Genomic DNA, 26724 nt, shown 5'->3' on the forward strand with positions numbered 1-26724 from the left:
AGGGTGGTGAATCTGTGGAATTCTTCCCCGCAGAGGGCTGTAGAGGCTGGGTTAAATATGTTTAAGGCTGAGATGGACAGATTTTTAATCGGTAAGGGAATCGAGGTTTATGGGGATAGACCTCTGGGAGCTTCTGGTTATCTCTTGGTCCCTTTGACTCCTGGGCTGGGGTTTCGGGGGACAAGGCTGGACTGAGTACGAGGTTTAGAAGTTAACACGTTCCTCCATTAAATTAATTGGTTAAAAATGCTGCTTTTGTTCCCAGGGTGACCTTTTTGCTGAGGCACCAAAGGAAGAACTCGAAACAGAAAAAGAAGTCAAGCCGGTTGTGGATAATGGTGAGTGTCGAGGCCAGTGTTCCATATAGCTGCACGCATTTAAACTGGGGATTCTCCAAAAACAAATTCATCAATTTTGCTAAATGATACCCGTTTTAATCGGGTGCCAGTAAATCTGCCGGGGGTTGGCCCACTGTAATTAAATCTGGAATGTAGGTTGTGGGAAAGTTGCCGCGAACTCCAAATAATCTGCTTTCCCTCCCGTGTCAGCGCATGGCTCTCAAACCGCACTTGCTGAGTTCAGATTGAATCCAAGTCCTGCCTCTCGGGTGCTTCGTCCTGAAACTTCAGGATGAGATCTCCACGCGAGGTGCTGCTCACTAACCCAGCCCCGCAGGGCTCTGCACTAAACCTGCTGGGGCGTGATCGAGACTCTGCTCACTCTGTGTCAAAGTATTTTGCCGTGTTGTTGCTGCTGCTTCGAGGGGGTTACAGTGCTGGCTGCTTACAGCGGGAATGTTACTGCTGGACCGCTCCGCCCGCTGTGCAAAAAGGACAAAAGGACGCTGGAAGGAGAGGAGTGCGCTCAACTCGTTCAGGGTACTGCTGAATAATTAACACAACCTGGCGGGTGGTGCAGGGAGGGGTGATAGGTGGAGGAGGGGGGTTTGGTGTCCAAGGTGATCACACCTTAATGAACTGCGATTAGCATCCTTCCCGAAATTGGCATTTGTCATTCGCGTCTGTGGTAATGGCAAATAGTTGGTGTTAATTTGCCATTGTGGCCTGCCGTAACTGGGCGTAAGTGAGCAGCACGATGGCCCACACAGTGGTTACCACTGCTGCCTGTCAGCGCCAAGGAGCCGAGTTCAATTCCTGGCTTGGGTGGCTGTGTGGAGTTTGCACGTTCTCCCCGTGTCTGTGTGGATTTCCTCCCACAGTTCAAAGATGTGCAGGTTCGGTCGATTGGCCATGCTAACTTGCCCCCTTAGTGTCAGGGGGACTAGCTAGGGTAAATGCATGGGGTTGTGGGGATAGGGCCTGAGTGGGATTGCGGTCAGTGCAGACTCGATGGGCTGAATGGCCTCCTTCTGTCCTGTAGGATTTTATGATAACTGAGTTGATGTAACTTGTGGCATCTGTGCTTTGTGGCTGGAACTGTCGCTTTTGTTTTGACGGCACTCGCCCTCCCCTGATCATTTCCACACGCTTGCTTTCTCGCGGGTAAACTCCGTGCTGCGGACAGTCATTTCCCTCCGGGTCATTGCGGGTTTCACTCGCGGCTCGAATGATCCCAGAGAAGATTGTCAGTCTGAGAGCTTGCTGATGCTGATGCTTTTTATGGTGCTGTGTGCAGTCTGTCCCCGGAACTCAGTGAGACAGCTTTCCACATGTCCTGCCTGCAGTCAACGAGAAGCTATTCCCGAGTCCGGGGGTTGTGTTGCCGCCTTTTGATGATTTTCCCCGTTTTTAAACCTTTTTCTTTAATTTCAAAATCAGAACCTGCTGCAAGAAAATCTGGGAAAAAAGTACCAGCAGGAGCAGTTTCTATTTATCCCGGTAGGTGCGGTTATTTTCTTCAGCCTGGATCTGGGGACTTCTGAGCAATTTACTCTCCACACACGGGGCACTTAAAGCCCCCAGCAGCTATTTCCTGTTTAACTGGGATGCCTCATGCGGTTAAATGGCCGACGCTGTCAAGACTTGCCGATGGAGATAGGTTTCAGAAACAACAGTCTCTGGAAGGTTTGCCCAGCTCAAAGCCACTGGCTTCTGGGTGGAAGGAGGGATAGAGAAAAGATTAACAGGATACATTGGCCCATTTCTGGGGTCAGGAATTGCACATGGATTGCAGGGCAGAGTTTGTACGTCTTTACCCCGGCACGGAGTCCAGTTGGCCATGAGTGTTTGGGCTGAATCTTCAGCTGACGCAGCCAGGTTGTCCCTTGGCTTTCACTGGAGCTCAACGTGTTCCGTCCAGGGTTGGGAACGAGACCTCCTGGGGTGGGTAACTACTGAGTTCTTTCTTCTCAGAGTGTAGGTGAGGCAAGCCCAGCCTCGCTCCCTTGTTCCAGAACAAGCCAGCATTTTCCAGTGAGTTTACGTGTCCCAAAGACACTTGGACAAGCTACGGAGAGAAGGTAAGTGGATGAGGAAGTAGCATGGTTGTCCACGGGGTGGGGTTCGGGGTGTCAGTAGCCTTGTTACCCAGGAGTTAGAATGATTTTCAGTCTTCCTCCCTTTTCCTGGCTAGCCATTCTGCTAAGTGAGTCTCAACCACTCAAAGTTTCTGATTCTAATTCGGATTGTCCGCGGGTTCCAGGTGCTGGACATTGCAAAACACCAGTTTAAATTCCCAGGGCGATCGCTGTGCAGTCAGTGTAGGGGGGACCTCTAGGGGGAGGATCCTGCAGCCCACCCTCCTGGGTACTGCCATCCGGAGACCGCAAGATCTGGGCCACAATCTGGAAATCGGCTGCGGGGCTCACTGCCATCCCACTCATTCCCAGCCCAGTTCCCTGTAACATTCCTGCACACAATAGGAATTTTATAAACCCCACCATCAAATGCTTCTGCTGAGATAGAAAAATGACCAAGGTAAGAAGTCCCAAAGATGCTGAAACTTGTGTGAAAGGAGAATTGATGTTTTGAAGAAAGAACAAAGAACAATACAGCACAGGAACAGGCCCTTCGGCCCCCCCAAGCCTGCGCCGCTCATGTGCCCAACTAGACCATTCTTTCGTATCCCTCTATTCCCAGTCTGTTCATGTGGCTATCTAGATAAATCTTAAACGATCCCAGCGTGTCCGCCTCAATCACCTTGCTTGGGAGTGCATTCCAGGCCCCCACCACCCTCTGTGTAAAATACGTCCCCCTGACATCTGTGTTGAACCTTGCCCCCCTCATCTTGAACCCGTGACCCCTTGCGTTCGTCACCTCCGACCTTGGAAAAAGCTTCCCACTGTTCACTCTATCTATGCCCTTCATAATTTTCTCCACCTCTATTAGGTCGTCCCTCATCCTCCATCATCTTTCCAGGGAGAACAACCCCAGTTTACCTCATCTCTCCTCATAGCTAAGACCCTCCATACCAGGCAACATCCTGGTAAACCTTTTCTGTACTCTCTCCAAAGCCTCCACGTCCTTCTGGTAGTGTGGCGACCAGAACTGGATGCAGTGTTCCAAATGTGGCCTAACCATCGTTCTATACAGCTGCAACATCATATGTCAACTATTACATTCTATCCCCTGTCCAATAAAGGCAAGCATGATATATGCCGCTTTGACCACCCTCTCCACCTGTGCTGCCACCTTAAGGATCTGTGGACTTGTACACCCAGGTCCCTCTGTGTGTCTATACTCCTGATGGCTCTTCAGGAGGTGAACCTTCTTCCGAACTCCTCTCCCTTCCTGCACGGGCTGTCAAAGCTGCTGAGTATTTCCACCGCCTTCAGTTCTCCATTCCTGGCGAATCGCCCTGCTTGTTCAGGGACACTTTGTGACTGTTTTGATTTCCCCTTTCAGGTGGAGATTTATTCGCCACCAATGCGATTACTGAGCGAGTACAAGATAAGAAAGCGAGAGAAAAAGTGACGCGAGCCTCCCCTGTCCGAGAGCCGGTCGATGCTGGTGGGCTATTCGATGATGAGGAAGATGACTTGTTTGGATCGAGTGTGAAGACCGCAACAGCAGGTAAATCCGGGGCTAGCATTCAGCATAGAACCTTTCCCAATTCCCACCATTATAGCCACGGGCCTGCAACTGCAAACCCATGAACTGTGCTCCATGTAACCTTCGAGATAACGTAGAGAGACAGCCTTGGTATTGTCATAGAATCCTTGCAGTGCAGAAGGAGGCCATTCAGTCCATCAAGTCAGCACCGACTCCCCAAAAGAGCATCTTACCCCCTGCCCTATCCCCGTAACCCTGTGCATTTAACCTGGCTAACCCACCTAACCTGTACATAAAAGGGCAATTTAGCATGGCCAGTACACCTCTGGGTGCTCCGGTTTCCTCCCACAGTCCAAAGATGTGCGGGTTAGGTGGATTGGCCATGCTAAAAAAAAAATTGCCCTTAGTGTCCTGAGATGCGTAGGTTAGGGGGATTAGTGGGTAAATATGTAGGGATATGGGGGTAGGGTCTGGATAGGATTGTGGTCGGTGCAGACTCGATGGGCCGAATGGCCTCTTTCTGTGCTGTAGGGTTTCTATGATTCTATGATAGCCGCCTGTTCGGGTCACACTGAGGGAGAATTTAGCACGACCAATGCACCTAACCAGCACATCTTTCAGAATGTGGGAGGAAACCGGTGCACCCGGAGGAAACCCACGCAGACACGGGGAGAACGTGCAGACTCTGCACAGACAGTGACCCAAGCTGGGAATCAAACTCGGGTCCCTGGCGCTATGAGACAGCCATGCTGTGCCACCGTGCCGCTCTGTGTAATGCAGAGGATTCTGGTTCACTGAGTGCTTGGAAACACTCATAAAGAGGGAACAAAGTGCAGGTGATCCGGTTCCTGCCGTGGGCGAGCAGTGAAATTTGAAATCTCTGAGTTGAACAGAAGGCGTTTGGGTGTTTTAATGCAGTTGAACGTGGTCATTGTGTGAATGACCTCCTGATTGTTTTGCAAAGCCTTTGCATCAACCTTTCTGCCTGTCTGATTTTTGCCAGCCACGACCGAACCCAAGTTGACGGCAAGCCTCTTTGAGAGCGAAGACAGTGGGTTGTTTGAAACCAGTATCACACCAAAAGCGGCCAAAGAGAGACCCGGAGCACAGCAGGTGAGTTACTGTCTCCGTGATACGATGGTGCAAACGCTGATTGACTTCAACATTGTTTCCATTCCATATTTCCCACCCTGAGCTGTGCACGATGCGGCACTTTATATGTAAAACCTTTCGGCTGAACGTCCTTTGGGATATTTAGGAGCCGGCCCATGAGTCGGTCCCTTCAGTAGAGAAGGAAAGAAGGCAGAGGTTGGGGGAAGGGAGGAAGACTTTGGTGGGGAATTGAGTTGTTGGGATACTGAGCATGCTTTTGGTTGTGCTTCCAAGAACGCAGAGCCACACTCTGAAGCAGTGGAATCCTCTCCGCAACTTGCTGACAAGTCACATACCACCTCGGGCCTATTCTCCGATGACGAAGACTCTCAGGTAAGAGAAGTGACCATAGCGACACCCAGCATCCTTGGACTGATACCAACTGTGAAAGTCTAGAGGCCCATGTGATGACTGCAGGCGGCCCTCTGATAATTTCCTGATGGTGCTGCTTGTATCTGCGGCTCTGTTTCTATCTGTAGAAAATTCCCACTTCCCTGAAATGGACTCTTAACAAAATCCTGCCTTGGATGAAATTCTGACTCCTGCAGCAACCATCATCACACAATATATAACTTGCATCGAATCATAGAATCCCTACAGTGCAGAAAGAGGCCATTTGGCCCATCGAGGCTGCACCAGCTCTCCGACAGAGCATCTTACCCAGGCCCATTTCCCCACCCCCTCCCCCAATTCCTGTAATCCCATGCATTTACCCTGGTTAATCCCCCTAACCTACACATCTTTGGACACTAAGGGGCAATTTAGCATGGCCAATCCACCTAACCTGCACATCTTTGGAGTGTGGGAGGAAACTGTAGCACCCGGAGGAAACACATGCAGACAAGGGAGACTCTGCACAGAAAGTGACCCAAGGCTGGAATCGAACGCTGTGAGGCAGCAGTGCTAATCACTGTACCGCCCCATCCCAGGCAGAAAAATAACACCTAACTCTTTGTTCCAAGCTGCGTTACTCTTGGGTGAATAAAAATTAAGTTAGATGTTGAAGGTTGCTGTACACCTAGAATACTCAACTCCATCATGTTTCCTGTTGGATTTTCTTTACCGTGGAATGAATTATATTCAGTAGACTTGTTATTTTTCTTTCCTCTTGCCACTTCCCCCTATTTACTGGTTGTCAGTTCCACATGGGTTGGTTCATAGAATCCCTATAGTGCAGGAAGAGGCCATTCGGTCCATCAAGCCTGCATCGACCACAATTCCACCCAGCCCCTATCCTTGTAACCTCACACATTTTCCCTGCTGATATCCCCCTAATCTACACATCTTGGAACACTAGGGGCAATTTAGCATGGCCAATCAACCTAACCTGCACATCTTTGAACTGTGGGAGGAAACTGGAGCACCCGGAGGAAACCCACGCAGACACGGGGAGGACGTGTGGACTCCACACACACACACACACACACACACACACACACACACACACACACTGACCCGAGGCCGGAATTGAACCCGAGTCCCCGGCACTGTGAGGCAGCAGTGCTAACTACTGTGCCACCATGCCGCCCAAGAGCTTGTCCTCGTGTATTGAACCAAACTTGTGAGCTTTTGCCGGTGAGCGCCAGCAGCCTGTTCTCGATTACCAACCCAATCCGCTCCCATTACACCCCATGAATACCCATCATCCTGCCTTAATTCCACCTGCAGACTGACTGGGTTGAGGGTCAGACATGGTTTTGCTTCCTGAATTTCCTCTATGCCTCACCTCTCAAGGCCAAATCGCACTAGAGCTCATTGATACAGCGTGGCGATCAAATCTTGGATCGTTGTAAGGTGCAGAGAAAGTATCCATAATCCTCCTTGTCGTTAGTGCTTTGCATTCCTTCTCTGGATGAAATTGGGTTTGGAAAGAAGCGCGAGAGTTGTTGTTGGGCAGATTCAGCTTCTCCTCTGGATCCTCATTGGCTCTAACTCCTTCTTGTCCATAACAGGATCTGTTCTCTTCAAACAAAGCCTCAAAGCAACACCAATCAAAACCATCCTTAGGTCAGATCAAATCCAATCAGAATCCAATCTCATTCTTTGATGATGATGATGAGGTAATTTTTCTGTTAATTCTGTAATTTAAAAAAAAAAAATTTTTAAAGAAAATAATTTATCTAAACTCATTCTTCGAATATTGTGCAATCTTATAGACCAAAGTCGCACTTGTTAATTAAATAATCTCCAGAGGTACCAAGGAGGACATCGTATGAGGATATTATTGACAATTTCCCACTGTCATAATGAACTCTCTCAGACCAAGGCTACAAATGTGATTGACTTGTATTCAATCCTCTCACCTCCGAAAGGTGGCTTTCCTTAAAGGCAAAATACTGCGGATGCTGGAATCTGAAACAAAAACAGAAAATGCTGGAAAATCTCAGCAGGTCTGACAGCATCTGTGGAGAGAGAATAGAGCTAATGTTCCTGACAAAGGGTCATCCAGACTCCAAACGTTGGCTCTATTCTCTCTCTCCACAGATGCTGTCAGAGCTGCTGAGATTCTCCAGCGTTTTTCTGTTTCTGTTACAGCTTTCCTTTGTTTATATTGACTTCCAGAAGACATTTGATAAAGTCCCTCATGAGAGACTGTCAGCTAATGTCAAAACTCATGGAATTGAAGGCCAATTGTTGATCTGGTTAGGACGTTGGCTGAGCAATTTGAGAGTGAGCGGTGGGGGGGTTAAAGGTCAGGTACTTTGATTGGCAGGATGTGATGAGTGGTTTTGGGGGGGGGGGGGTGTATTCATTGTATTTAGGTAGTGTAGGTGGGCATGTAATATTACCAAGGAATAGTGTGAAACAGATGGGCAAACTTGGACAAATGGATTTCAATGCAGCGAAATACATTGTTCTAAAAAGGATAGAACAGTGAGGCTGGAAATAGCGGAGATGTAGAAGACTTCTGGATCCATGTACATAGACCATTGCTTTCCGTCCCTGCTCATGATAATATCATCAAAAGGGCTAATAGATTGCTGGTCTTTGTAGCTCAGGTTGTTAACACAAGCGGATAAGAAGTCATGCTGAAGCTATGCCATGGGAGTAGAATCATAAAATCCCTTCAGTGCAGAAGGAGGCCATTTGGCCCATTGAGTCTGCACCGACCACAATCCCACCCAGGCCCTATTCCTGTAACCCACATTTGCCCTGTTACCCCCCCCCCCCGCCCCCCCAGACACTAGGGTCAATTTAGCATGGCCAATCCACCTTGCCTGCACATCTTTTGGACTGGGGGAGGAAACCGGAGCACCCGGAGGAAACCCACACAGACACGGGGAGAAAGTGCAAACTCCGCACAGACAGTCGCCCGAGGTCGGAATTGAACCCGGGTCCCTGGTGTTGTGAGGCAGTAGTGCTAGCCACTGTGCCGCCCCATGTAATGGGAGCAATAGTGGGCAGCATGTCTTAAAAAGGATTAATGGTCTGAGTGTGGTGTGGATGGAACAATTATACCTGGATTCCCAAGGGTTAAATTGCAAGGTGTGATTACAGAAGCTAGCATTGTTACTGTACACAGTAAATATTTGCCTTGTGTGTATGTGAAAGATCGGTGTAGGTCTGGGCGTTGTTGAAGGGTTTGTGTTAGAAAGGGCCAAGTGTTAGATTTGGTTGTGAGAGAGCACTTTGGAGATAGTGACCACAATTCGGTGTCTTTTGTTATTGCAATGGAGAGGGATAGGGCCGTACGGCAGGGCAAGGTTTACAATTGGGGGAGAGGTAATTATGATGCGATTAGGCAAGAATTAGGGGGCATAAGTTGGGAACAGAAACTGTCAGGGAAAGGAACTAATGAAAAGTGGAACTTTTTCAAGGAACAAATACTGGGTGTCCTTGATAGGTATGTCCCTGTCAGGCAGGGAGGAAATGGCCGAGTGAGGGAAGCATGGTTCACGAAAGAGGTGGAATGTCTTGTGAAAAGGAAGAGGGAAGCTTATGTAGAGATGAGGAAACAAGGTTCAGATGGCTCGATTGAGGGGTACAAGTTAGCAAGGAATGAGCTGAAAAAGGAGCTTAGGAGAGCTAGGAGGGGACACGAGAAGTCCTTGGCGGGTCGGATCAAGGAAAACCCCAAGGCTTTTTACTCTTACGTGAGGAATAAAAGAATGACCAGGGTGAGGTTAGGGCCGGTCAAGGACAGTAGTGGGAACTTGTGTATGGAGTCAGTAGAGATAGGCGAGGTGATGAATGAATACTTTTCTTCAGTGTTCACCAAGGAGAGGGGCCATGTTTTTGAGGAAGAGAAGGTGTTACAGGCTAATAGGCTGGAGGAAATAGATGTTTGGAGGGAGGGTGTCCTGGCAGTTTTGAATAAACTGAAGGTCGATAAGTCCCCTGGGCCTGATGAAATGTATCCTAGGATTCTTTGGGAGGCAAGGGATGAGATTGCAGAGCCTTTGGCTTTGATCTTTGGGTCCTCGCTGTCCACGGGGATGGTGCCAGAGGACTGGACAATGGCGAATGTTGTTCCTCTGTTTAAGAAAGGGAATAGAAATGACCCTGGTAATTATAGACCGGTTAGTCTTACTTCGGTAGTTGGTAAATTGATGGAAAAGGTCCTTAGAGATGGGATTTACGACCATTTAGAAAGATGCGGATTAATCCGGGATAGTCAGCACGGATTCGTGAAAGGCAAGTCGTGCCTCACAAATTTGATAGAATTTTTTGAGGAGGTAACTAAGTGTGTTGATGAAGGTAGGGCAGTTGATGTCATATACATGGATTTTAGTAAGGCGTTTGATAAGGTCCCCCATGGTCGGCTTATGATGAAAGTGAGGAGGTGTGGGATAGAGGGAAAGTTGGCCGATTGGATAGGTAACTGGCTGTCTGATCGAAGACAGAGGGTGGTGGTCGATGGAAAATTTTCGGATTGGAGGCAGGTTGCTAGCGGAGTGCCGCAGGGATCAGTGCTTGGTCCTCTGCTCTTTGTGATTTTTATTAATGACTTAGAGGAGGGGGCTGAAGGGTGGATCAGTAAATTTGCTGATGACACCAAGATTGGTGGAGTAGTGGATGAGGTGGAGGGCTGCTGTAGGCTGCAAAGAGACATAGATAGGATGCAAAGCTGGGCTGAAAAATGGCAAATGGAGTTTAACCCTGATAAATGTGAGGTGATTCATTTTGGTAGGACAAATTTAAATGTGGATTACAGGGTCAAAGGTAGGGTTCTGTAGACTGGAGGAACAGAAAGATCTTGGGGTTCATATCCACAGATCTCTAAAGGTTGCCACTCAAGTGGATAGAGCTGTGAAGAAGGCCTATAGTGTGTTAGCTTTTATTAACGGGGTTGGAGTTTAAGAGCCGTGGGGTTATGCTGCAACTGTACAGGACCTTGGTGAGACCACATTTGGAGTATTGTGTGCAGTTCTGGTCACCTCACTATAGGAAGGATGTGGAAGTGCTGGAAAGAGTGCAGAGGAGATTTACCAGGATGCTGCCTGGTTTGGAGGGTAGGTCTTATGAGGAAAGGTTGAGGGAGCTAGGGCTGTTCTCTCTGGAGCGGAGGAGGCTGAGGGGAGACTTAATAGAGGTTTATAAAATGATGAAGGGGATAGATAGAGTGAACGTTCAAAGACTATTTCCTCGGGTGGATGGAGCTATTACAAGGGGGCATAACTATAGGGTTCGTGATGGGAGATACAGGAAGGATATCAGAGGTAGGTTCTTTACGCAGAGAGTGGTTGGGGTGTGGAATGGACTGCCTGCAGTGATAGTGGAGTCAGACACTTTAGGAACATTTAAGCGGTTATTGGATAGGCACATGGAGCACACCAGGATGATAGGGAGTGGGATAGCTTGATCTTGGTTTCAGATAAAGCTCGGCACAACATCGTGGGCCGAAGGGCCTGTTCTGTGCTGTACTGTTCTATGTTCTATGTTTTTGATGCTGTTCCTGTGATCTGGTGCCACTGTTTTCTCTGGGTTTTATAGGGCGATCTCTTCAGCTCTGCTCCTGCGATGGAGCCTACGCTGGAAAAGAAATCCCAGCAGCCCCGTGAAGCTAAACCCCCGGCCAGCGGATCAAAACCCACTGCGCTGTTCGACAGGGTAAGGAGTTTGGGAAAACCTACACTCGCCTGACCTTCCTGAATGCTTGCCCAGTTCGCCAGTCTGTGGCGTCAGGGAATCCCTGCGTTGCAAATCCCACACCAAGTCCGTTACCGAGATAGCCTGCCAAGGCCGGAGTAAATCATGCACTCAGTGGCAAAATACCTCATCTGATGTGACCTCACTCCCAGGATTTGGGTGTTGCTGCGAGGCTGGTAGTTATTGTCCATCCCTTGTTGCTCTGAGGAGCTAGTGATGATTGAATTCCTTGAACCACTGCATCTCCCTGGCGCTGAGGCCACAGTGCCAACCGCTGTGCCACCCTATCGCCCTGTTTTGTACCGAGTTTCCCATTTCACAGCACTCTGCAAAATCTCCATCCTCGGTTTCCTCCGGGTTTCTGTATCTCTAACCCATGTTCCGGGTTGCTCGTCCATCTCTGGTAGGATGAGCGCTCTGTGCTCCTGTCGCCATGACGAAGCCTTCGGTATCTCACCCGCACGCTCCGGAGCTCCCTGCCCACCTTGCTGCATTCCACCATTGCCTATTCAGTGGCCACCTCCTTCCTCTGTCTGCCGCTCAAACTGTGAACCAACAGCACAGGAGGAGGCTGCTTGATCCAACATGAAAAATCTTCGCATTGAGTCCACCTCACCGCCCCGCCATCTCCGTGATGTCTTTCCCTTTTTAAACATTGGAAAAAATTCCTTCTCAAACCTTGCCATCAAATCTGCTTCCAAACGCCCTCTCAGGCAGTGCATTCCAGAGCCTAACAGCTCCCAACAGTAATGTTCCTTATCACCCTGCTTCACCCACGGGTGGCACGGTGGTTAGCACTGCTGCCTCACAGCGCCAGGGACCCCGGTTCAATTCCCGGCTTGGGTCACTGTCTGTGCGGAGTTTGCACGTTCTCCTCGTGTCTGCATGGGGTTTCCTCCGGGTGCTCCGGTTTCCTCCCACGGTCCGAAAGACGTGCTGGTTAGGGTGCATTGGCTATGCTAAATTCTTCCTCAGTGCATCCGAACAAGCACCGGGAGTGTGGCGACTCTGGGATTTTCACAGTAACTTCATTGCAGTGTTAAGGTCAGCCTACTTGTGACACTAATAAACTTTAAGCACCCTTGATTTTTGCCAATTATTTTAAATGTGTGCTCTGCTTGCTTGCTGTCCAATGAAATACTGCCTCCTTATTTGGACTGGTCAGGGGGGCAGAAACAATAGCAAAATGGAATTCAACTCCGAGGTGTGAGGTGATGCATTTGAAGCAGTTAAACAAGGCAAAGGATTACACAACAAATGGGAGAATACTGAGAGGTGTAGAGGAATTGAGGGACCTTCGAGTGAATGTCCACAAATACCTGAGGGTAGCAGGACAGGTGGATAAAGTGGTTAAGAAGGCAAATTGAATCCTTTCCTTTATTGACCAAGGTACAGAATATAAAAATATAGGAGCAGGGAGGTTATACTGGAACTAAATAAAACATTATTTAGCCCACAACTTAAATACTGTGTGCCATTCTGATCACCTCATTAGAGGGTACAGAGGAGATTTATGAGTGTTGCCAGAGCTGGAAAATTTCAGCTATGAGGAAAGATTGGATAGGCTGGGGTTGTTCGCCTTGGAACAGAGGAGGCTGAGGGGAGATTTGATTGAGATGCACAAAATTGTGAGAGGCCTGGATAGAGTGGATGGAAAGGACCTATTTAGTTTAGCAGAGAGGTCAATGACTAGGGTGTACAGATTTAAAATGATTGGTAGAAAGATTAGAGGGGAGATGAGGAAAACATTCTTCACCCAGAGAGTTTAGAGACCTGGAACTCACTGTCTGAAAGGGTAGTAGAGGCAGAAACCTTCAACTCATTGAAAAGCTGTCTGGATTTGCACCTCGAGTGCTGTAACCTGCAGGGCTACAGACCAAACCCTGGAAAGTGGCATTAGGCGCTGTTTTTGGCAAGCGCGGACATGATGGGCCAAGTGGCCTCTCTCTCTGTTGTAAACATTCTGTGATTCCATTGACTCAATTAAAACTGCTCAATAATTTCAAACCCATCCATTAAATCTCCCATCAACCTTCACTGCTTTAGAACAATGACATCTCTCGTCTCTCCTCATGACTCAAGTCCCTCATTCTTGGGACTATTCCAGTTACGCTTACACTTCTTCAGTTGATTTTTCTCAGTCAAAGGCACTGATGATGCCATTTGTTTTCCCCTCCCCTCCCCTCCAATTACCTCAACTCAAATCCCTTTAGCCCCAGCACCTGGCAGTAATCACTTAGTCACTCAAACGTGTCCCAGCACTTCAGTACCTATCTCTCTCTGCAAACGCTGCCATGACACGAGCTGCTGCTTCATTGGACGTTTCCCTTTTGCAGGACGAATGGGGAGGTTTGGGAGTGGCAGACCAGGCTACTGACAGCGAGGCCGCACAGTCCTCGTGGGGAAAGCAAACGACACCCAAGGCCCCTGAGGCCTCCACAATACCGAAAAAGACCAGCTTGTTCGATGACTACAACGAGGAGGATGACTTATTTGGTGTGACCCCGAAGGAAAGGTGAGGATCAGCGAGTATGCAGCACGTGAAGGCAAGCAGAGCTGAGTGGGACATGTTGCACATTTTAGAGATGTATCGTGCTTTTAAATGGGCCAAAACCATGAAGGAATCCTGTCCTGGCCAAGAATTCACCTGTGGCCATCTGATCTAGCCAGCGTACAATAATACTCACCTTCTTTCCAAGTTTAAGATCACAAAATAGCAGAGAGAGCCACTGCTGTAAGCGCTGCCTAGTACCTGGAGCACTGGGTGGAGTGGGAGGGACAAAATGTTGGTCAGCAAACCTTATGGAGGATTCCAGAAAGATCTGTATGCTCCAGTGCAGAGATGTTGTGTTGATGTAAAGAGTATGGTTTACGGTGTGTATTGCATAGTACCTGTATTGTTGTACACTATCTCAAGGTACTTGGCAGAAGCATTAATGAGCAAAATTTGATAACGAGTCACGTGGTGTTCAGACAGATGCCCAAACATTCGGTCACAGAGGCAGGTTCCCTGCTGCGGGGCTGAGCTGACCAGACCGCCATGGTCCCAGTGATCCTTGGACCTGGTGTGGAGTCGACTGATCTCAGCTGTAACTGGCTTCCAAATGAGGAGGGGACCAAACAACATTGTGCCTGAGACACATTAACCCAGTGCGCCTAGAATCACAGAATCACTACAGAGCAGTATGAGGCCATTCGGCCCATCGATCCTGCACCAACAACAATCCCACCCAGGCCCTATCCCCATCGTCCCACGAATTTACCACTAAGTGGCAATTTAGCATGGCCAATCAACCTAACCCGCAAGTTTTTGGACTGTGGGAGGAAACCAGAGCATCCGGAGGAAACCCACGCAGACAAGGGGAGAATGTGCAAACTCCACACAGACAGTGACCCGAGCTGGGAATTGAACCCGGGTCCCTGGTGCTGTGAGGCAGCAGTGCTAACCACTGTGCCACCGTGCTGCCCTGAATGGGTTTCGAGACAAGGACTGGAATCTATGCAACTGTCACCAAGACCATCTTTAAGAGAAGTGAGAGAAGTCAAGAGTTTCTTACTGTCCAGGCAATGTCTTGGGTACATGGTGTAGTTTTGTGTTTGTACTTGCCCCCAGAGTGGCTCGGTGTGAACTTACTGGCTTGGTAAATGCCGGAGGTGATTAATTGGGCCTTCCAGGAAGACCCCGGGGTTAAGCTCAGACAAAGTGGGTTCTTCGTTCTCCGTTACAACGAGTTCTCTTCAGAATGTTAGCCAAAGCGAGCCACGCACATAACCTTTGTTGTGGAAACTATCTGCAAAGTTCAGCTGCGTGGAAACATTGACCTTTGGACGTGACTTGTTAACTCTTTGTGTGCTGTCTATTAAAAAGCTGTCTGAAACCTGAACAGGTACGTTAATTCGCCTTCGTAGATCGTAGAATCCCCACAGTGTAAAAGGAGGCCATTTGGCCCATCGAGCCTGCACTGGCAACAATCCTACCCAGACCCTATCCCTGTAACCCCACTTATTTAGTCTGCTAATCCCCCTGATGCTAAGGGGCAATGTAGCAATGGCCAATCGACCTAACCTACATATCTCTGGACACTAAGGGAGTTAGCAATGGCCAATCCCCCTAACCTGCACATCGTAGTTACCTTTCAAAAACTCCACTCTCTAATATAAGATGTGTGGGTGTGACACGTCGAGAATGCAGAGTGTACATTTTAATCTTTAAAGATGCATCATGACCCTTTCACAACTCCACCCCCCCCACCCCCCAGTTTTCATGCCCTGTCTCTCTTTCGCCCCCACCCCCCACAATTTTCTTGCCCTGTCCCCTCTCTGCCCTCTTCCCCTTGCTCTTTCCTCACTCAGTGCTCCGAGTTTAGTTGTGGTTAAGGAAGGTGATGGGGGTGAGATTTTGAAGACATTAAAAGGAGCTCAAATTGTTGTCAGATGCAAGTTTCTTTACGTCACCTGTGGTTTTTATTGTAACCTCTTCCCTTCTCTGTCCAGCCAGAAGAAATCTCAGAAAGTGTCCCTTTTATTTGAGGATGATGAAGGTGATCTCTTTGCATCGAAGCCAGCAGCCAGCAAGCCTGCTGCTCAGGTATTTGTGCTTTGGGCTACAGTTGGCAGTAAAGTGCCATCCTTTGTGTTTTCATTCATTAATTTAAAAATAAACACTCATTATTCCCTGCTGCGGGGCTGAGCTGACCAGATCGCCAAGGTCCCAGTGACCCATGGACCTGGTGTGGAGTCGACTGATCTCAGCTATAACTGGCTTCCAAATGAGATGGGGACAAAGCCACCTTATACCTGAGACACATTAACCCACCTAGAATCATAGAATCACTACAGTGCAGAAGGAGGCCATTCGGCCCATCGAGCCTGCACCAACAACAATCCCCCCCCCAGGCCCTATTCTTGTAACCCCACCCTGCTAGTCCCCCTGACACTAAGGGGCAGTTTAGCATGGCAATCACCTAACCCACACATCTTTGGACTGTGGGTGGAAACCGGAGCACCCGGAGGAAACCCACACAGACACTGGGAGAATCTGCGAACAGTCACCCAAGCCGGAATTGAACCCGGGGCCCTGGCGCTGTGAGGCAGCAGTGCTTGCCACTGTGCCACCCCAAGTGGGTTCAGAGACACGGGCTGGAATCTGTGTGGCCATCACCAAGGCGCCATTATTTCCTTACACTATAACAATGATTACCCCTGGGGACCCGGGTTCGAATCCCATCACGGCAGATCGTAGAATTTGAATTCAATAAAAATCTGGAATTAAAAATCTACTGACAACCGTGAAACCATTGTCAGTTGTCCTCTTTTTTAAAAAAAACAACCCATCTGGTTCACTGATGTCCTTTCGGGAAGGAGATTTGCTGTCCAGCCATGTGGTTGACTCTTAATTGCTCCATCAAGAGCAATTAGTGATGGGCAATGAATGCTGGCCCACGCAGCAATGCCCCATGTCCCATGAATGAATAAAGAAAAGTGAGCAGGGCTGACAGGAAAATGGGTGTTGCTGTGAGTTTGGATACTGTGGATGGGGAGGACAGTGTACTCATTACTCTCTGCAGTGTATTCTCCATGGAGCTGAAGCTCCTGGCTGCTGTGTGCTGACATTTTTACAAAATCCTCTTTTAACAGAAGCCAGCTGCTCCTCCCCACGGCTCCTCACTCTTTGGAAGCGTTGTGGACAGTGACTCTGTTGACGGGTGCGGTGGGAAGAGGCAAGTGGGAGAAGGGATTGGTGCAAAACCAGTGCCAGTGGCAACTGCTCACCTCATTGCTGGGATCGACATTCTCGAACACCAAAGTAAGACAAAAGTGGTAGGTCAGAGTCAGCGGAGCGTCGGATACTTTCCTTTGTTGACGTGGGTGTCGGTGGTGAGGCTGCTGTTTATTTGGTTGCCGTGGAAGTTGTTGGAGTGTTGGCTGTGACCTGAGTCGCTGGCGTGCTCGCTCCTCAATCACAAGGTTGTGCCTTCAAGCACCTGAGCACACAAACGAGGTTTACACTCCAGCGCTGCCCTGGGAGAGGAGTGCTGCACTGTCAGCGGTTACCAACTTTCAGATGAGATGTCAGACCCGAGACCCTGTCTGCCCCCTCGGGTGAACAGGAAAGATCCTGGTGAAACAGAAGAATGCTGGAAAATCTCAGCAGGTCTGACAGCATCTGTGGAGAGAGAACAGAGCCAACGTTTCGCATCTAGGTGACCCTTCGTCAGCTCTGAAACGTTGGCTCTATTCTCTCCCCACAGATGCTGTCAGACCTGCTGAGATTTTCCAGCATTTTTCTGTCTTTGTTTCAGATTCCAGCATCCGCAGTATTTTGTGTTTATCTGAAAGATCCTGCGGTGCTGCTTTGAGGGAGCGTGGGAGTGTTCTCCCCGTATCCTCGTCAATTATCCAAAACGGAGATAATCTGGTTATCGCGCTGTCTATGGGAGCTTGCTGTGCGTACATTGGCCGCCGTATTTCCAATGTCACAACAGTGACCACTCTTCAAAGTGTTTCATTGGCTGTTAGGAGCTTGTGAAAGGTGCTATATAAATGCAAGTCTTAGGAGGGAGCATTGGCGCGTTGCCACAGTCGTCAGTTTGACATAACTGAAACACTTACTGGGCCAGTTTGGGACGGCTTGGAGTTAGTCACGCTGGGAGGGGGGGGAGTGGCTGGATTCTCAGGCCAAACTGGAGAGGGATGGCTTCTCTTTGGGCACTTAGGAACCAATTGCATTTTTACTGATAGCTTAACGGTCTCCTGGGCAGCCGGCCCGACAGAACCTCCTCATGAACCTGGTCAAACTGAGAGTGTGTGGTGACTTAGATCCACTTTGGATTAGAAAGTTAATGGAAAAACACACAGAGGGCAAGCATTTGGGGACCCCTGACCGACTCACTTGAATTGTGCCACTTGCTTTAGGTTGTGATTGACTTGCTCACATTTCTTAGCGGGGTGGTTGGATTTAGAGTGTGGAGGGGAAGGATAGCCTGGTACAGAGAGGAACCATTCAGCGGAGTGTTAGCGAAATGACACGGGGCTAAAAGGGTTATATTAGGAGGACAGGTTGTGTAGACCACGCTTATGGACTCTGGAATGTTGAAGGTTAAGGGGGGGTGGTGTTGACTGAACAGCAACTCCTCCTCCTTGAGCACCTGGGGCTGTGTGTGTTGTTGGAGATTCACCCAGTTGAGAAGCTGACATAGTAAGTAGAGAGCTGAATTCTATTTCCCTTGACGGAAAAGGAGGCAAAACCTTTCAAATCAGCCCGACCGTTCCGCGGTGCTGTCAGGAAGCCTCCTTCACAAGAGGGGAAATTTGGAATCTCCACCCCAACAAGCTGAGGCAAGCGGGAGGTCAGTTGAAATTTCTCTGTTACGGTTGTGTGGAGGGCTACTGGTCCAAGGTGGGCAGATGAAGTTAAGATGGGGATCAGCTTTGATCTAATTGAATGGCAGAACAGATTTGAAGGGCTGACTGGCCAGCTCCTCCTACCTCCCAGTAACCGGTAAATTCTAATTTTGTTATTTATTTGACTGAGTTTAGTACGGCAGTGGAAGTTAATGTTGGTGCTGGATTTCAGAACCTTGCCATTATGAAGATGCAACATGTAACATTAGTGTTTGTGTCTGAATATTTCCAGCTGGACTCTGAGGCTGTCTCCTCCCAGGAAGGTGATGGACTGTCCGAACCGAGCATCGCTGGTTTACAGCAGGAGTTACCGAGCAATCTGAACTCCGTCGTGAGCCTGTTTGATGAAGAGGAAGATGAGAATCTGGAGGACACACCGAACCGGTGCAGCCTGGTGAACGATGAAAAGGTAAAGTTCAGTGCAGGAGATTACTCGAGAAGTTCATGCCTGATGACCTTCCGCCTCCCAATCATTTCTCTCTTCCTCAGCTTCCTGAGAGCGGTGTGAGTACTGGAGTGTTCCAGGATGAGGAATTGCTGTTCAGTCAACACCAGCAGAAGGACAATGACCCTGACGTTGACCTCTTTGCTGATGCTCTGAAACCGGAGGTTAGTCCTGAACTCTGTCGCTCACTGCGCAGTCACTCAAGTGTGATATATATGAGATATATCACTCACTACGTCCCTCGACATTCTGTCCACCGTTTACTGTGCCATGTGTCTGCAACATGTGGGAATCCAATGTGACTTGAGTTCTGCATAGTAATGTCCTAACTACGTTAGAGGTTGTGGGTTTTAACAAAAAAAGAAAGGAACATGGTTTGCACGCGTAAATTCAAACTAAGAAGTTTATTGAAAGAGGTGTTCTCTGCACTGCACAGAGTAGAGACTGAAAATAAAACAGGAGTATGCAGCACCCTAATGACATCACCATCAAATCTTAAACCATGTGACCCTTTTAAATAACACGCACGCTTGGTGCCCCTAATGTCACGGTTGCAACGCTTAATGTTGGTGCTGGATTTCAGAACCTTGCCATTATGAAGATGCAACATGTAACATTAGTGTTTGTGTCTGAATATTTCCAGCGGGACTCTGAGGGTGTCTCCTCCCAGGAAGGTGATGGTCTGTCCGAACCGAGCATACATTGCACTCATGTATGGTCACGGTGATTATGGAACTGGGAGCCTCTCCTCTTGGTGCTTCAGACTGTGGCTGCATTAAGGCCAAGCTAAGGCAGATGGGAGTTGCGGGGTTGATTCCTGTCTGTCCTGGCGGTTTTTAGGCACTGGTTCCCCTGTCTGCCTCCTACTAGGAGGCAGCTTCGAAAGTATTCCCGTGTTAACCTGAAATGAAGGAAAGCTCCGTTTGCACCTCCTGACTCTGGGATTATGTGGCAGGTTAAAAAGCCAGGGATAAAGCCGCCTCCACCTGCATCTCCGACAAGACCCGTGGACCTTCCGAGCAGTGACCTCTTTGACGGAGTTGACAATCTGTTTACCTCAAAGGCAATACAAACGGAATTGCTTCAATCTGCAATAGAGCGCTGGAGATCGATGGCTGAGGGAGTCTGTAATAGGATAAAGGGATAAACATTTCAGCTGGAAACTTTGTCAGAATTTTTCATGGCTATATTCCTAGCCTGCGACCACTGTGATCAGCTTCTGAAGCAAGTGCTTCTAAACGGCAAGATGGATTAAAAATGAGCTGGTCAAAATGATTCCCCTGGTCCATGCAGTGGGAATGAGACAAATGGAATGGCCCCGAGGTTAGCTTTTATAGATGGATGGGACTGTGTGTTACAGCTGCCCGCACAGCGCGGACCTCTCCAGATCCCTAACTGAACGATGGGGTTAAAGTCTCTCCGTGCTCTGCCATTCATTTCCTGCAGCCCAGCAACTGTGAACCAGGCTGAATATCACAGGCTCAGAGGGAAGGTGAAAAGCAAATGAGAGATGTAAAGAAGAGAGTATGAAGAGAGACTAGCAACCAACAGGCGGAAGCCCAAAGTCTTCTATAGGTGTATAAATCGTAAGAGGGTGGTAAAAGGAGTAGATTTGATTTATTATTGTCGCATGCATTAGTATACAGTGAAAAGTATTGTTTCTTATGCTATACAGACAAAGCATACCGTTCATAGAGTCATAGAGCACAGAAACAGGCCCTTCGGCCCAACTGGTCCATGCCGACAATGGCACCCTCCCAACCAATCCCAGCTGGAGTACACGGGAGAAGGAAAGGGGACTGATTAGGGACCAATAACGGGCTTTACACGTGGAAGCTGAGGGGCATTGCTTGTGGTATTAAATGAATACTTTGCATCTGACTTTGCCAAGAATGGAGGTGCTACCCAGGCCATGCTGAGGAAGTAATTCAGACAGGAGGAGGGTTTGATATTGCTAAGGAGGAGTTATCGGGTATACTGTCTGTACTTAGAAAGTTGATGAGGCGTCGGGACCAGATGAGATGCCACATCCAAGCACATGGAGATGGAAATTGCAGAGAGACTGGCTGTAGGTGCCCGAGGACTGGGGAATTGCACATCTGCTCCAAAAAGGCTGTAAGGATAATGCAAGAGACCAGTCTGTTTAACCTCAGTGGTGGGGAAACTTGTAGACGTTATAATTCAGGAGAAAATTGATAGTCAAATGGGAAAATCCCTGTTGATTAAGGAAAGTCAGCGTGGATTTCTTAAGGGAAAATTTGTGTTTAACCTGGAGTCTTTTGAAGGTAACGGAGAAGGATGATGAGGGTAGTGATGTTGATGTGGTGTATATGGACTTCCAAAAGACATTGGATACAGTGCCACACAACAGACCTTTGAGTGATGTTACAGCTCATGGAATAAAAGGGATAGTAGCAAGATGGATAGGGAATTGACTGAGTGACAGTAGTGGTCACTGGATATTTTTCAGGCTGGAAGAAGGTTTGGAGTGGAGGTCCCCCGGGGGTCAGTTTGGGACCTTGCCCTTCCTGATGTATGTTAATGATGGTGGAAAGGGCACAATTTGAAATTTACGGTTGACACAAAACTTGGAAGTCTTGTAAACTGTGAAGGGTACACGGTGAACTTCAGAAGTTTAAAGTTTTTATTAGTCACGAGTAGGCTTACATTAGCACCGCAGTGAAGTTACTGTGAAAATCCCCGAGTCGCCACACTCCAGCGCCTGTTCGGGTTACACTGAGGGAGAATTTAGCATGGCCAATGCACCTAACCAGCACATCGTTCGGATTGTGGGAGGAAACTGGAGCACCCGGAGGAAACCCATGCAGACACGGGAAGAACGTGCAGACTCCGCACAGACAGTGACCCAAGCCGAGAATCGAACCTGGGTCCCTGGCGCTGTGAGGCAGCAGCCTTGTGCCACTGTGCCACCCCAAAAGGACATGGACAAGTTGGTGGAATGGACAGCTATGTGGCAGATGAAGTTCAATGTGGAGAAGTGTGAGGTGATGCATTTTGGTGGGAAGAACATGGAGAGAATATAAAATGAAGAGTACAACTCTCGGCGTACTGGAGCAGAGTGATGTGCATAATTGATTGAAGATGGCAGGACAGGTTGAGAGGGCATTGGTTATCCTAGGCTTTATTGATAGGGGCACTGAGTACGAGAACAAAGAACTTGTGTTGAACTTTGTATAAGATGCTAGTTTGGCCTCAGCTGGAGCACTGCACCCAGTTCTGGGCACCACTCTTGAGAAAAGAGTGTGGAAAAGATTCACGAGAATGGTTCCAGGGATAAGGAACTTCAGTTATGAAAATAGATCAGTGAAGTTAGGACTGTTCCCTTTGGAGGAGGGAAGGGGGCATTTGGAAGAAGGCTGAGAGGAGATTTGAGAGAGATGTTCCAAATTGTGAGGGGTCTGGAGGGAGTGGAAAGGGAGAAATTGCTCCCACTAGTGAAACGAGAGGGCACAGAATTAAAATAATTGGCAAAAGAGGGAAAAGCCACATGAGGAAAAACCTTTCTCACTGCGAGGGATTTTATTTTAATTTGATTTATTATTGTCACGTGTATTAGTATACAGTGAAAAGTATTGTTTCTTGTGTGCTTCACAGACAAACCACACTGTTCATAGAGAAGGAAAGGAGAGAGTGCAGAACGTAATGTTACAGTTATAGCTCGGATGTAGAGAAAGATCAGGTCTGGAATGCGCTGCCTGGGAGTGTGGTGGAGGCAGGTTCGATCAAAGCTTTCAAAAGGGAAGCAGACCGTTATCTGAAAGGAAGAACCTGCAGGGGTTTACGGGGAGAAGGCGAGAGGGTGGCACCAAGCTAATTTGCTCGATCAGAGAGCTAGTACAGACATGGTGGGTGGAATGGCCTCCATCTGCACTATAATAATTCTGGAATGGGTAGCCTAAGTGATATTGGGTTATTTAGTGATGTGACGGCAAGTTTTAAACCAGCCAAGAGCTGATGGACAAACCTAGATATTCTGTAATTCACAAGTTTCATTGTTAACACTTCAATTCCTTATTTCTATGTGAAGGCACGGGCTGCCAAGACACCTCCATCCGTAACGAGTATTTTTGAAGACAATGTAGATGAAGATCTCTTTGTGACTGTTCCTAAGAAGCCACCTGTGGTACAGAAGGTAATTCTAAGACTTTCACAAACATAAAGTAAGGCAAAGTTTATTTATTAGTGTCACAAGTAAGGCTTACATTAACACTGCAATGAAGTTACTGTGAAAATCCCTTCGTTGCCACTCTCCGGCGCCTGTTTGGGTCAATGTACCTAACCAGCACGTCTTTCAGACTGTGGGAGGAAACCGGAGCACCCGGAGGAAACCCAAGCAGACACGGGGAGAACGTACAAACTCCACATGGACAGTGACCAAGCTGGGAATTGAACCCGGGTCCCTGGCACCGTGAGGCAGCAGTGCTAACCACTCTGCCACCGTGCCGTCCTATAAGGGAAAGAATGGTTAGTGTAAGGCCATTGAACCTGACCTATCCAGATAACAGGGCTACCACATCCACAGATGATTCATCCCTTAGGATGTACTGGCACTGGAGGAGGTGCAGAGGAGATTCACGAGGTTGATTCCAGAGTTGAGAGGGTTGGCTTATGAGGTGAGACTGAGTAGACTCTGAGTATACTCATTGGAATTTAGAAAAATGGGGTGGGGGATCTTATAGAAACATATAAAATTATGAAGGGAATAGATAAGATAGAAACAGGGAGGTTGTTTCCACTGGCGGGTGAAACAAGAACTAGGGGACATGGCCTCAAAATAAGGGGGAGCAGATTTAGGACTGAGTTGAGGAGGAACTTCTTCACACAAAGGGTTGTGAATCTGTGGAATTCCCTGCCCAGTGAAGCAGTTGAGGCTGCCTCATTGAATGTTTCTAAGGCAAGGATAGATACATTTTTGAACAGTAAAGGAATGAAGGGTTATGGTGAGCGGGCGGGTAAGTGGAGCTGAATCCACGGAAAGATCAGCCATGATCTTATTGAATGACGGAGCAGGCTCGAGGGGCCAGATGGCCTACTCCTGCTCCTAGTTCTTGTGTTCTTAACCACGCCCTCGTGCTGGAGAAGACGAGCTGTGCTGAGCTGTGCAGCTGCTGCTGTTCCGTGGGGAGGAACAATCCTCTGTCTTAAGACAATCATGGAAGGTTCTGGAGACCGATCTCCCTAGTGATTGCTGAGTTGATCTGACCCTGCCATGTAGAAAGTTGGCTGACAGCAAAGGGCACCTGTAATGTCCCCCGCACCCATCTCTCTTTTTTTCTCCCATTTGGAAGAAGCCAGTGCTTAAGGGAACAGTGATCTCACCGGTTGCTGCCACCAAAACCAGTCAGCATCCCAAGGAAGCACAGGAGGACGTACCAAACAAACCGAGAGCAGAGGAGAAGGAAGTAAGGAAGTTTGTTTTGATGTGGAGATGCCGGCGTGAGACTGGGGTGGGCACAGTAAGAAGTCTCACAACACCAGGTTAAAGTCCAACGGGTTTATTTGGAATCACGAGCTATCGGAGCGCTGCTCCTTCATCACTCACCTGATACCAAATAAACCTGTTAGACTTGGTGTTGTAAGACTTTTTTACTGTTTGTATTGAACGCAGGTGGGCGTCACTTTGTGTTGCCACGTGACTCATGTGTTTGCTGTCACCCCCAGATTTGCACTTCCTGGTAACATTCAGAACACAAGCGCAACACGCGAGCGGGCAAGAGTTAAAAATAACTTAGGCTGCTGCAGATCATAGAATCCCTACAGTGCAGAAGGAGGCCATTCGGCCCATCGAGCCTGCACCGACAACAATCCCACCCAGGCTCTATGCCCCTCACCCCACATCATTCCCGTGCTAATCCCCCTGACACTAAGGGGCAATTTACCATGACTATTCCCCATAACCTACACACCTTGTGACACTAAGGGGCAATTGAGCATGGCCAGTCAACCTAACCTGCGCATCCCGGGGACAGTGAGTGCCAATTTAGCATGGCCAATGCGCCTAACCTGCACGTCTTTGGGAGGAAACTGGAGCACCCGGGGAGAACGTGCAGCCTCCACACAGACAGTGACCCAACCGGGAATTGAACCTGGTTGCCTGGCGCTGTGAGGCAGCAGTGCTAACCACTGTGTGGCCCTCAGCACTGTACGGCAAATAGCATTGATTTTGTATTGAAAATGGGTATTGACAAAGTTATTCATATGATGGCATTTAAAAATGTGCGCGATCGTGGTACAGAACATTTTAGTTTTTTTGGTGCTTAGTATTAAAACTGTGACTGATGTTCGTTTCCTGATTTCCCCCCTCCTCCGACCCCGGCTGTCCACAGAGAGCCACCAACGCCAGCCCCATTAAAACAAAAGGACCTTCCTCTCGGATTGGAAGACTCCAAGTAACTGTTTTGTAACTTTACTTACCTCACGATTAATAACATTCTTCTTTTTTCCACTTCTTGCTTTTTGATGATGCGCCGACGTCAGCAATCTGTCCTCTGCGTGCTGCCTCGTGTTGGCACTGAGCAGTGTGAACAGGAGGGGCCCCCGCGCACTGCGCTAAGCCTGCTCTCGCTCTACTGGCACCAGCAGCTTAGAACTGTCAAGTCGAGGGAAAGTTGGGCATTAAGGGATGCTCGGGAAAGGGAATGCAGGTTATGAAATGGCTGCCTTTTGGGAGTAAATCAAATCTGACTCACTAGCTTTTGGAAAGAAAGGTTTATATAATGTTTGTCACGACCACTGGGACTTCTCAAAGTGCCTCACAACCAATGAACTACTTTAGAATTGTAGTCAGTGAAATGTAGGAAACATGGCAGCCAAGTGCGTGGAGCAAACTCTCTGAGGACTCGATCATCTATCTGGTGTTGATAGATATAAATATTGACCTTTACACCAGGAGGAGCTCTCCTCCTTTCAGAACAGTGTTGTGTGATCTTTTCCATCCACCTTCGGTTTAATGTCTTATCTGAAAAATGATATCCCGGCAGTGCGGCACACCTTCAGTACTGCACTGAGTGTCAGACTGGATTACTGCACCTGGGCACTTTGCTCTTGGATAAGAGTGCCACCATGGCAGAGGCACCATGGCAGAGGCACAATGGTGATTCTGGCATCGTTTGAGGGTTTGTGTTTTTTAAATGTCAGCCTTTCCAAAGCTGTTGGGGTGCCGCTTAATGGCTGCTCTGATATCCCACCCGAGATGGTGTCAGATTGTTTGTTTGACTGTCGATCCCATTCTTGATGTGGAGATGCCGGCGTTGGACTGGGGTGAACACAGTAAGAGTTTTAACAACACCAGGTTAAAGTCCAACAGGTTTATTTGGTAGCAAATACCATTAGCTTTCGGAGCGCTGCTCCTTCGTCAGATGGAGTGGAAATCTGCTCTCAAACAGGGCACAGAGACACAAAATCAAGTTACAGAATACTGATTAGAATGCGAATCCCTACAGCCAACCAGATCTTAAAGGTACAGACAATGTGGGTGGAGGGAGCATCAAGCACAGGTTAAAGAGATGTGTATTGTCTCCAGACAGGATAGCCCGCAAGTCCAGGAGGCAAGCTGTGGGGGTTTCTGATAATGTGACATAAATCCAAGTCCCATTCTTCCCCAGACAACCTGCGTGCACTTTCTGATGGAGGCACCAATTGATTTGCCTCCCCCTTGCTGTG

The 26724-nt window shown here is 48.4% G+C and overlaps 1 protein-coding gene across 4 annotated transcripts in view; it reads left to right on the forward strand.

Annotated features, from left to right (window-relative positions):
• Window positions 1-26724, forward strand: part of washc2c (WASH complex subunit 2C) — a 59479-nt gene that overhangs the window by 26493 nt on the left and 6262 nt on the right. Inside the window, exons 14-29 of one of the 4 annotated variants that reach the window (XM_078199702.1) lie at window positions 266-338; window positions 1779-1838; window positions 3804-3971; window positions 4954-5063; window positions 5337-5435; window positions 7055-7162; window positions 11037-11153; window positions 13529-13707; window positions 15687-15780; window positions 16830-17012; window positions 18829-19005; window positions 19086-19205; window positions 19997-20104; window positions 23090-23194; window positions 24351-24464; window positions 25389-25451. In XM_078199702.1, coding sequence (XP_078055828.1) covers window positions 266-338; window positions 1779-1838; window positions 3804-3971; window positions 4954-5063; window positions 5337-5435; window positions 7055-7162; window positions 11037-11153; window positions 13529-13707; window positions 15687-15780; window positions 16830-17012; window positions 18829-19005; window positions 19086-19205; window positions 19997-20104; window positions 23090-23194; window positions 24351-24464; window positions 25389-25451 — 1878 coding nt within the window. The remainder of the gene's footprint in view (window positions 1-265; window positions 339-1778; window positions 1839-3803; window positions 3972-4953; window positions 5064-5336; window positions 5436-7054; window positions 7163-11036; window positions 11154-13528; window positions 13708-15686; window positions 15781-16829; window positions 17013-18828; window positions 19006-19085; window positions 19206-19996; window positions 20105-23089; window positions 23195-24350; window positions 24465-25388; window positions 25452-26724) is intronic. The other 3 variants (XM_078199703.1, XM_078199704.1, XM_078199705.1) reach the window with 3 other exon arrangements.

Source organism: Mustelus asterias, chromosome 28, assembly GCF_964213995.1.
Source record: "Mustelus asterias chromosome 28, sMusAst1.hap1.1, whole genome shotgun sequence".
Lineage (NCBI taxonomy): Eukaryota > Metazoa > Chordata > Chondrichthyes > Carcharhiniformes > Triakidae > Mustelus > Mustelus asterias.